The following is a 12,174-nucleotide window of genomic DNA, read 5'->3' on the forward strand; positions in this document are numbered from 1 at the left end:
ATACAATGATTCCAGACCTCCGGGGACATGCCCGATGAAATAAATGGCCAGTCGGGCCATGCCTAATATACTCCCAAGAGGAACTTATGTTCAGAGACCTCACTTAGTCAAGAAATGCACCCTCAGATGAATGAAACGTGAAGGAGGATCCGGGCCCCAGTCTTTGACCCACTAAAATCTGTTGGACCTCTTCAAACTCGCCGCGGTTGAAATCCTTGCAGAGAAGGGTTTGCTATTGAAAAGGATCAGACAAGGTTCCCACCTCTTTGATCAGATTATGGCGTCTCATACATTCACTGAGAGCAGGCTTTTACTGACTAGACATTTAACGCTTGAAAGTAACCAAACATCAACTTTAAGCATTCTACCAAACTCCAAAATAGACAGCCTTTATTTTGCTGCCAAGTCTTTAACAACCTTGCCAGAGAACAGCAGGATAAAAATAGAGCGCCACTGGAAGGTTCACAAAATTTAATGTAAGCGCCATTGGCCCAAAAATGGGAACCTAGTTAATGCCTCTGTTTTGTGTGAGTTCCGTTTCACTTGTGATCGGTGGCTGCCTCATGCCTGGGCCAAGATGTATTCTTTTGAGAGTCTCTCATAAGAGTAAAACAAGGCTCAAGAGTTGCCTTTACTCTAGTCTAGTTTAGCTTTGATGATAATTCTATAATACTTTGCCTGGAATGGTGAATACTTAGTTTGCTTTCTACCTCTTCATGGAAAGTGGTTTTCTAATCCAGTGTTTAAAAACTTTTCAAAATATTGGCATTTTAGCGAGGTAAAATAGAGCGCCATTAGCGGAGTGCCCATGGAATGTTCCCATCCTAAAATGGAAGCTCTTCCAGCACTGCTTCTTGTGTCTTTTCTATTCATCGTTTATTTGTTTCAGGATAGTCTTGTTTAGATATCGGAACACCCAGCGCCATCAGTAGGCATTATGAGGGCAACCAAACTAAAGTAAACAATTTTTTGAATTCCTTCACAAAATTGCTTTACAAAACTTCCTGAGTACATATTGTCAATTTTATTAAGAATATAACAAAAAATATCAATCTGTATGAAGAGTACCTCTTGCATCAAAATAAGCATTATGTAAGGTACAAAAAGAGACTCCTGTGGGAACGTCCTGCTCGTGTTTGTTAGGGCTTATGGTAAAGCCCCTACATATTCTAGTCCTTCAACTGTCTTCTAAAAACACCTCCATAATCACCAACACCCAAACAACACTCACAAAACAGAAACCAAAAGAAGAGAAAAACACACACCGTGAGGTCTCATTATTCGCCCCATTCGTGCACTGTGCCTTACACTCATGCTTAGATATGAATACTCCTCTTAGGAACAAATATAACTGCTGTATCATCCACAATGTCATAGAAATGTTATCCATTGAGGAGACATGTCCCTCCTCACCTCATCCCCCATCTTTAATGAAATCACCCAAGACAACTACATACATATAATTAGGACATGAACTCATGAGTCTGCTCTTAGCTTTGAAGTCATTCACAGGTTTATGCCCAGAAATACCAAAAAAAGAAACACATTTTCTCAGCTAATGCACCAAGACTAGCATCAGCTGCCCTTCATCTCAGATTTTTCCCCATTTTGCAGCAGTTCAAGAGACCTAAAAGCCAACACTGTGCCATAATGCTGCCACTCTAACTAATTACTACCACCTTTAAGCACCCTCCTGCCCCATCCAGTCTTCGCTTGCTATACCACTTAATCTACAGCCTTGAACATCAATGAATGTCACCTGAAACAAATACTTTAAATAGATGTATTATCTAATTGTCAATATATAGTAGCTATGTAAAACACCTCAGTGCCTCAACATGGAATCTAGGACCCTGCTATATAAGTCCACAAAATAAAAAAGGAAGGTTGGAGTATAGGGTCATTATATGGAAATAGGACTGTGGTCCCCCAATGTGTAAAAAGGATATTAGTGGTCATCTCTGAGACTCCTGGACCTACAAATGTTAGAGGTAAACTGACATATTGGGAAGTCATGGCATTTGTCTGCAGGCCAGAGCATCTGAAAGGCCATTTCCACAGGGCGGAGTCTGCTTAGTACATGATTGTGGTATTTACCTGACCTGGCCTCATCCTGATTTCCCTCTAGGTCAGTCTGTCTGATTCCCGTCACAGAACTTCTCAGTTACTTGCAATATGGTTGTAATGTACACAGGTGCACGTTATTTAAAATGTATAATTATTGCTAACTATAACTTTAAGCCATAAATAATTCTTTGTAACCATATAAACTTTATCGTTCAATTTAGACGATGAAGTAGGAATGCCACTTGTGAATGTCTGCATCAGGAAAACGTCAAACTATAAAAGAACAGTTCTGTGCAAACATAATACATATAAAGGGCGACATGCTTTGGAATCCGAAAGGGGAAAACACCGTTTAAAAAACACGTTTCAGTAGAATATAAACCTACAGCGAGCTATTTTCGTTGCCAACTAAAAACAATATAATTATATGTGAAATGAGTGCGATAAGCGCACGGATAAGTGATTAGCCGCTGGAAGAGATGAAAGGAGAACTGGACAAAGAGATCTTTCATGAACCAGGAGACCCAGAAGCAATGTGAACAGACCTTTTGTTTGCACTCCTCCAACCAAGACTGTGCTTTATTCATTACTGGGGTCATTGCTGAGGAAATGTAAGGTAGGTTAACCTTTAGATTAGAAGGAAATTTGCAATAACTCCACCAAAAAGGTCATGGCTGTAGGGCCACTTGTTTACACTTAGTAAATAATTTAGTAAACAATGTGAAGCCATGCTATAAGTTCCTTAAAAATGTAAGGCAAGAGGAGTGTTTTTTCTAGTGCATGAAAGACTCATATTTTATGGTGATATAATAAATAATAATATATGGGATAAAGTGCACACAATTGACAGTAAATATACAGTAAGTCAATGATCAGCCCAGGGCTTAGCGGTGGCACCTGGCCACAGGTTGAGTGCCCTCATAAAGCTACTAAGCTCAAAGGTGGGTTGCAATATCTTTCAAATGTACAATTAGAGCTATTGTATGCCTTCTGGCACATGTTCCTACTTTCCCTCAGCCTTTTACAGAGGTTGTTGCTAAACAAATAGAAAAAAAGAGTAACAAAGATTAAAGACAAAAAAGAAGAAAACAAAAAGATTTGACTCCAAAAAAGTAGAATGTAATGAATAGAATAATGCATGGGTTAGCGACAGAGTTCAATGGTAGGTTTAGTTAAAATTTGAGGGTTAAGGTTATGGATAGAGTAAGGTGAGGGATGGTGTAAAGTAAGGTGTACATGTTAGAGTACAGGTAAGGATTAGGAATTGGTTTGGGGGCAGAAGTTAGGGAGGAGGTTGGAGTTTGGGTTAGATTAACTTTATCTGTCGGGTTAGGTTAAGGGTTAGAAAAAGGGAAGATGTAATGGAAGGGGCTATGGTTAATGATGAAGGGTTAGTATTATACCATGGGAGTACTGGTTAGGATATGGGTAACCTATAGATTAAGGTTAGGTTAGATATAGGGGTTGGATTAGAGTTACAATAATGGAAGATGTAGGTGATGGTGAAAGGGTTGGCGTGGGAAGGTGCGGCAGAAAGGTGGCACTGGGATACCGGGAATGGCCCCTCAGTGAATGACTGTAGTGCAACTACAACATTTTTTTAAGTTAGTATTAAGAAGAGACTAACAGTTAGGAATTACAATGGGGCTAATATAACTCTATGTATAATATACAAATCTAGAGGTCCACATTTGACTATTTTTAATTGTATATTGTTGTACTTGTCATCGACTTTTTTGACTTTATGACATGGATTTTGAGAAACCTGGCCTAATTGCCTCTGTCGTGTGTCCCTTATTGGCAAGTATCAGTGTTTTAGCCAACTGCACGTTGCTTCTCCAATGATACGCACAGTTTCAAATGTTCATCATTCACAGTATTCTTTTCAACACAGTTTGAAACCAATGGTAAGCAATAGGTGGGTTCCAAGCTCTTCGCAAGCCCAAAATACATCTCGCACAGACACCGCATCTCTAGAATGTAAGGCCTTAAAAGACAATACTGCCTAGAAGTATCACACATGACAAGTCCACCTGGTTGTATGCTGGCTCTCTTCTCCAAATATCCACACCCCACTCTCTAGTTCACTCCACTTATTAACATTGGTTAACCCACTCTGCTGAAGATATCAACTGCGCTTCATTATCCACCATGCAATTACCAGTCCAAGATAAGGGCGTGGGGTGAACAATAAACAACTGCAAAGACCCGAAAGCATGCCGGCAGTAAACCTACCAAGATCCGTCACCCTAATCTCACCCAAAAACACTCAATTAAATGAGAAAAGTTAACAGGAGCTTTCTAATCATTCTGGTTGACTGAGCCTATCTTGCCACTCTATTAGGGGTGATAATATTCTCTATTGGTTGAACAAGTTTATGGAGAACATCTGTATAGCACCTTACATCTGGCATGCATTGATACATAGGAAGACACTTACCAACAAGTGATTCTATAACTATTTTATAGGCCGTCGCATGTCTGTGAATCTGCCACTGTGCGCACATGCTCGTCATACGCACTTGATAGGTTTCCAAATTAGTCACTCCCAGGTACACTGCAATGTAGAACACAAATTAAGATGACACATAGGCAGTAGCGAAAAAGCAGCACTACAAATAAAGTGTGATAGCAAAATGTCATACATTTGGAGTTAGGGAGGTTGCCTACGATTCTAAAGGAAATTATTGGAGTTTAAAAGGAAAAGAGGCAGAAACTACTGGGTAACAATAGCTGGTGTACAACCTCCTCTCCAAACATTACAATGTTTGTCTTCCTTTTTAATTTAGAACATTCTGCCTCAGTGGGGGGGAAGTTTATAATAGCCTAATAACCCTTCTGCCTCAGGCTATACTGCATGTTAATGGCCCTCATATGCACTCGAGTTAGGGGGCCTTTAAAGACAGTTACAGCCCTCTGAAGCAGGTTATAAAGCTTAATTAGAATATTGGAATGTTGCGAGTTCCATTGAGTGTAAGGGGGTGAATAATGCCCAGTCTGCCCAAATACGCAGGACAACAGCATTTAATCAATTGTATAGCCCTTGGCAGCAGGATATGATAATTTACTGTATTCATTGATTGAAGTGGTAATAGCTTCCATCCACATAATGCTCTTGAAAGGTCAAAAAGACCAGAATGCTATAGTCTCAGTATTTTTAAAGCCTATTTTATTGCTTTAACTGCCCATCATGAATCCCTTTAAAACATGTGACACTATAGCAGTTTTATATTATTGTGAAATATGGGATCAATAAAAATCTAACTCAACAGAGTTCACCTACAGCGAATCTCCCACAATTATAAACATACTTCCCTGGCCTTGGTGTGATCATTCTCTTATTAAATTGAACGTATTTGGCCTACAACAACTTGACACAAAATTGAAAAACCGTATGTGTGTTCGTAACTGGTCGCATATAGACAAGGACAGCTTCTGTGCAACTCTCATTGACACTGTGCCTGGTTCCTACCAAGAGGTTCATTTAATGGAAACACAGATTTCTATTTGGCTACTAAATGCTAGTAATAAACCCGCCCACTTTTGTAAATCCAAAATTATCAGATGAACAGAATCTTCCCAGTGGTTTTCTGAGGTACTGCAACTTGCCAAATAGAAGCTTCGCTATTTGGAGTGAAAATGGGGTATAGGGTATCTCCTTGATAGCGAGAAACTTTTTAAAAAGGTTTGAGGGACTATAAAGTTCCAATACTACATACTAAATCTCTGTTCTTCACAAATAGAAATTTGCAGTCTGCCAATAAATCCAAGGATATTTTGAGAACTTTGGACAAACTCTCTAGAACAGATGGATTGCCTCTGTCAATAGTTCCTACACAAGAGTTCTGCAATACGGTAAATACATACTTTATTGATAAAATTAAAATAATTAAATGAAGCATTGTGCCAGGCCCCAGTGAGTCCCCGATATCTTCCTGTGCATGAATCCCTTTACTCTCTCCAACTTTCCTTCTCTAATAAAGACCTTTTACTTGAGCTGATGTCAAAAGTAAAGTCTGGCTCACCAAATGATCCCTGACGCCCTAGGGTCCTCAAATCTTTTATCACCGAAATATCAGGTCCTTTCCTCTTTTAAATTCTTCCGTGGCCCAACGAATTGTACCGATGCCCTTTAAAGGGGCAGTAGTGATTCCCTTACAAAAGGCAAAGTGAGGACCCATTACTTCTGAAAAACCATTGGCCCATGCCTCTGCTGCCTTTACCCGCCAAACTATTAGAAGCTTATGTGGCACAGATTCTTTGCTCACTTCTTGAAATTCAGCCAAGTTGGGTTTTGTCCTGATCATGACACCAAGTTCTTTCAGTAGTGGAGGATATGTGTAAGGATGGAGACGAAAGTTTGACCTCTACATTAGTCCTAATGGACACAACATTGGTCTTCAACATGGTCGACCACTATTTGCTGGTGGACCATGTGGAGGCTGCAGGCCTTCAAGGACCATCCCTTGATTGGATTAATTTGTTTTTGAAGAACCACCAGCAGTCGGTCAGTTTAGGCCCTTTTAGAGCCATAGCGACCCAATTGGACTGCTGGGCCCCTCGGAGCTCCTCTCTTTCACCTCACCTATTTAACATCTTTATTAAACCCCTCATTCAAGCACTTGGCAAGATGGATTGCAAAGTATATAACTATGCTGATGATTCCCAGTTCATAATTGATAGTGAGCTCACCTTGAAACCTCAGGTAGGCCCTGTAATTTCAACCGGTTTCCTGACTCTCAGGAAAATCAAAAAGATTGCCAGGTACCTTACTCACGATGCCTTAATCTTGGTGGTCTTATCATTAATCAAATCTAAGCTTGATTATGCCAATTCTTTATGTCTCGGCCTTCTCAAAAACGAATAATGCCGAATGAGATTGTTCAAAATCAGGCAGCTAGACTTATTTTTAAACTCGCCAGAAACTGCCATAACTCTCCTTTGATGAGAGCTCTTCATTGACTCCCACCAGACCATACGATTACTTTCAAAACCGGTGCATTATCTTCAATGCATTTTGGGAGAAGGACCTCCATTTCTAAAAACCAGAGTTGTGAATTTTTACCAGCTGTGACTCAATGATTCTGCTCCTCTAATCTTCCGATTATTCTAAAATGTAATAGGAAGAGGATAGGGGGTGACAGGTTTTCTGTGCAAGCCCCATCAAGTTGGAGCTCCTTGTCTCTATCAATATGGCATAAGGCTGATCATTTGAAATGTAGGGAAGAGCTAAAGACTTGGCTGCTTAGGGAAGCATATTAGGCACTATTCCCTTCTAATGTGCATTATGCTTGGTTTGGATTTACTGATGTTTCTTAGCACCAAGAAACCGTCTGGTGAACCTGCACTCTACAAGTTCACTTTAACATAACATCTAAATGAGCAACCGAAAGAGCTTCTTCAGTGAAATGAGTAGACTCTGGGAACTTTAGGTCGTTACAGGCAAAGAAGACTGATTAATAAAAAAATAACATATTAGCTAAATTGATACAGATCTCCAAACCGGTAAATAGCTATTACAATGAGGCTGTTACCACACAAGTTGTTATATCGCATTCATTACAACGCATGCAATGTAACAACGACTACCATTACAACGCAAACCATTATATCGTATGCACTTTTAAAACGCATGCGATATAATGGTTATCCACATCGTTGTGAGAAAACTGGGCTGTTCCGTTTCCTCACACCGCCCTTCTGTCGACGCTGGAACCAGGAGAGAGAAACCACGAGGAGAGAGAGGTAAGGGGGATTGTGCTTGGTGTGAGGGTTACTTTTTAAGGGTTTAGGGTAGTGTTGAAGTAGTTTAGTAATGTTTGTGTAGTGTAGGGTTGTGTGTTGGGAGAGGGTCGTGCTCGGGGTAGTGTTTTAGGGTAGTGTTGTGGTGTTTGTGTAGTGAAGGGAAGTGTTTTGGGGTTTAGGGTAGTATTGAGGGGGTCGTGCAGGGTAGTGTTAGAGTGTAGCGGTCGGACAGGGGGTCGTGCAGGGGGTAGTGTTTTAGGGTTTCGTGTAGTGTTGTGGTGTTTGTGTAGTGTAGGGTAGTGTTGTGGTGTTTGCATAGTGTAGGGTAGTGTTTAGGGTAGTGTAGGGAGATCATGCAGGTAAGTGTTAGAATGTAGGGACAGGACTGGGGGAAGAGGGAGCGTCATGTTGGGGGTAGCGTGTTAGGGTTTAGGGTAGTGTTGTGGTGTTTGTGTAGTGTAGGGTAGTGTTTTAGGGGTTTAGGGTAGTGTTGGGGGTCGTGCAGGGTAATGTTAGAGTGTACGGACCGGACTGGGGGTAGAGGGACACCTCGAGTTGAGGAAGAGGTGTCAGACATCGAGTTTTTGATTTTTATGAATTGAGAGCGGTTATGTAGAAATTAGGAGAACCATTTTAAGACATTGCCATCTGCTCTGATACGCTTTTGTAGGGCGTCTAAGAGTAGCTTGTGATCTACCATGTCAAAAGCAGCTGATAGGTCGAGGAGGACAAGTAGGCAGCATCTGTTAGGGGGAACAGCCATTACAACGCGGTTTTTACCACGCGCAGCCATTACATCGCATGCGTTACAACGCATGCGATGTTACAACGCAATGCCATTACAACGCAAGTCTTTACATCGACTTGCGCTAGATGGCGTGCTAACATTACAAATAGTGTAGTTTACTATCCCAACACCTTCCCTACTGTTAAGTGGACTGGAGTTGGAATAGTAAATTACACTTTTCTAATGTTAGCACGCCATCTAGCGCAAGTCGATGTAAAGACTTGCGTTGTAATGGCATAGCGTTGTAACATCGCATGCGTTGATGTAACTGCACGCGTTGTAATGACACGCGTTGTAATGTCATACATCCCTCTGTTAGAGTCAAGAGAGTTGTAAATGTCATTGTTATGCACAGTATAGAGGTTTCTGTGCTGCATCCCGTCCTGAACCCGGATTGGTGTGAGTCAAGTAGGTTGTTAGATTCCAGGTGTTGGTAAGCCATGCTGGAACTTCAAAATAACGAAACACCAGGTACCATACCGTTGTAAGACAGCCACATCCTGCTATGTTATTTCTTTTTGCAAGCATATGCCTGCCATGTTTAGGCAGCCGCATGTTTGCCTTTTCTACTTTTATTCTTTTAATGTATCTTGCATATGGTGTTAAATGTGTGTGACTTTATTGTGGTTGTGTAAGTGGATGAATGCAAGAGTGAGTCAGTGGATGGATGAATGAGTGCATGATAGAAAAGGCCTAAACCCATCATTGACGAAAGAGACACTTTCATTTAAATGCCAGACTAACTGGCATTGGAAATACTTGTTTTGGGTTAATTGTGTGAATACGAGTCTTCTCAGGGAAGGCCCTATGATGTTTATTAAGGAGATGGTAAACATCCCCCAAGTTGTAGTTATAGTGGTATTTTAAAACTTCTACACGTGTTTGTACACCCAAATTACACTCCTTATTTTATAGCCATAAAAGTCTGGACCAAGTGTGGAAATTAGGTCGGCACCTCCCACCTAGGAGGGGACTCTTTTGGATGGGCACAGAAAGATTGGGATCTAATGAGTATTTTCCACTGCACTGAAGACACATATTAGTATTGTAAATGGCCTGGCCCAGCACCATCGTTCATAGCTAGCCCTTGTTTTTAAATGCTGCACTTAGGCCATTTCTAAATGTCACAATTAAAAGATGTTACTATTATCCAATTTAATGGTACTCAATTTTCTGACCCCAGCGGAATGAGAGTCAATCTTTCTGGGACTGAAACTCATGACCTTCAGCTCACTGTCTATATAAGTGGGGAGTTTTAACCCACTGAGCTATCTTGCCGGCTGATCACCTCATTTTACTATATGATGGAAAAGCCTACATAACGCTTTCACATGAATAGTATCTGTCACTCTATAATCTGTTTGTTAAAAATAGGTGGTACTGGCTATCTAAATATTATCATCAACAGTGGGCCACCTGCCAGACTTTGTAATTTTAACACCCCTAAAAGTATGATTAATCATAATTATTTAGTAATAAAACAATCAGCAAAATGGTTAATAGTTCAGAAATGTCTGTACCTGTAGCACAAACGTGTATCCAGCGTGCAAACACTACTCAACTTGAGAGAATTGACATCAGAATTTTGAGCAACACTTTGAAATGGATTATGAAGTTCATGGACAATAGGAGTATGAGAGGTAAGAATCCCTTACACGTCTTGGCCACGCCTGTCAGCGCGTCACTGAAGCCGGTCGGGTAGGATGCAAACACTTTAAGGTTGTACTCGGTTCCACTGAGCAGGTTCAGGATCAGAATGGTGTTAACATCATCTCCCACGAAGGTCTCCAGAGCTGGGCCTGGCACTGTGAGGGAAAACAACTGTGGTTTATTGAATGAAAAGTAAAACTTAGCATTGGTCCCATAGCAGTACATGTCACACGGATGAGTAACTGACAAGTAACCCTAACCCAAATTTCCCTGCTGTTCTTTCATGCACACTCTTATCAATGCTAGCCACATGGGAGTCTTCCAGACGCCACTGATATCCAGTGACAGAACTTGGCAGGGTGTGGGCGTGACAAAACAATGTTTCAGATGCACTGAAACTGATTGTGGATGTTGGCCCCATGACAGAATGATGTCCTAATGTGAACTTTCATCTTCTGGATACTTTTCATAATGTGAATTTTCCTCACACACATGAAAAGGTTTATCCTAAATTGGTCATATGGTTTATTTCCAAATGTATCTCAAGTGTAGAAAATGACACTCAAGCAGCTACGCCGGAGTCCATGTTTGGTGTTGAACAAGTATTTCATAAAATAACAAAGGTGCATAACACCCACCCAAACATTACAACTGGCTATAACTCAAGCAAGCACAAAATCACATAACATAACTTATCCTATATGATAACTTGCTGGTCAGAAACAGCAACTATTATTATTATTGGTGATTTGTAGAGCGCACGGCTACAGTAAGGTTTCCAAGCTCTGGTCTCCTCACCAAACTCAGGGCAGTCAGCAGTTATCTCATTAATTATAAAGAAGAGAACAGCCAACTTTCAGCTGCTTTAGAAAGACTATGTAAGATTTGCAAGCTTTAAGTGAATGTGGCAAATCATTCCACAGTTTACGGCCACAGTATGCAAATGACCGGCCTCCTTGGTGAGACTTCCTAAGCCTAGGAACCCCAGCGAAGTTTTGATGTCAGGATTGAAGTGCGCGATTTGGGAGATAACCAGATGCCAAAGATCTTAGATACATTGGTCCTGTGTTAGTGAGACATGTGTGCGTATAAAACAGAGTCTTAAACTGAACTTGCTGCTCAATTGGTAGCCAGTGCACAGTGTTTAGCACACTGGCTGAAGAAGTAAGCCTAGATGAACAAAGGAGGAGCAGACCAGCAGCCACATTCTGAAGAACTTGGAGATGATGTAGCAGGTACAGCACATTACCATAGTCCAGTCTGGAAATCACAGAGCCTGGTCCGCAGTTCATTGAGATGGAGCAGGAAGGTAGGCTAAGATTTGTTTTAGCTACTTAAGGACACCAAAACAAGTGGCCGCTACTTTGTTTATTTGGTAATGCATGGTCAGGTTATCATTTATCCAAACTCCCAAGCTTTTTACCACCTGAGAAGGAATCAGATGGCCAAAGATGGGGCCCCAGAGATGGGGATGATTTCCCACTGTAAACAACAAGTGACAAAGCTGTTCCTAAAGGGGTTGGGGAAGGAGGTACCATGTATGAAGATATCTGTTATGGATATTGGAGCCCTCACACAGCCATCGGGATATTGTGAATCACATACCCCTCAGGATGTAATGTAACATCATCGGGCTGCTCCTACGTCGAGTCGGCTGGTGCAATACCCGACGGGCTCTTGTTTAGAGAGCACTCTTATGGAGATCTTCTATATCCACGATAGCCGGTTGTTCAACTGTGACGAGTGTGGGGCTTGGTGATAGTGTAGATGAATGTTAAAAAGGGGAGGGAGTACTATCTGAACAATTTTATTACGATGTCTCCTCGCCTGATTAAAAACATGAGGTAAAGTGATAGTAGCTCAGATCTATGTTCTGGGTTAACTATACTGCCTCGTCATGGTCAACATGTTTCTCACTATTACTG

General features: G+C 41.2%; 1 protein-coding gene across 3 annotated transcripts in view; it reads right to left on the reverse strand.

The window, feature by feature from the left end:
• Positions 1–12,174, reverse strand: part of COL14A1 (collagen type XIV alpha 1 chain) — a 513,241-nt gene that overhangs the window by 188,369 nt on the left and 312,698 nt on the right. For all 3 annotated transcript variants that reach the window (XM_085605041.1, XM_085605042.1, XM_085605043.1), the window contains 2 exons: positions 10,255–10,404; positions 4,508–4,624 (listed from right to left, as the gene is read on the reverse strand). In XM_085605041.1, the coding sequence (XP_085461167.1) occupies positions 4,508–4,624; positions 10,255–10,404 (267 nt within the window). The remainder of the gene's footprint in view (positions 1–4,507; positions 4,625–10,254; positions 10,405–12,174) is intronic.

The sequence above is a fragment of the Triturus cristatus genome, chromosome 5_1 (genome assembly GCF_964204655.1).
Source record: "Triturus cristatus chromosome 5_1, aTriCri1.1, whole genome shotgun sequence".
In the NCBI taxonomy this organism is placed as follows: Eukaryota; Metazoa; Chordata; class Amphibia; order Caudata; family Salamandridae; genus Triturus; species Triturus cristatus.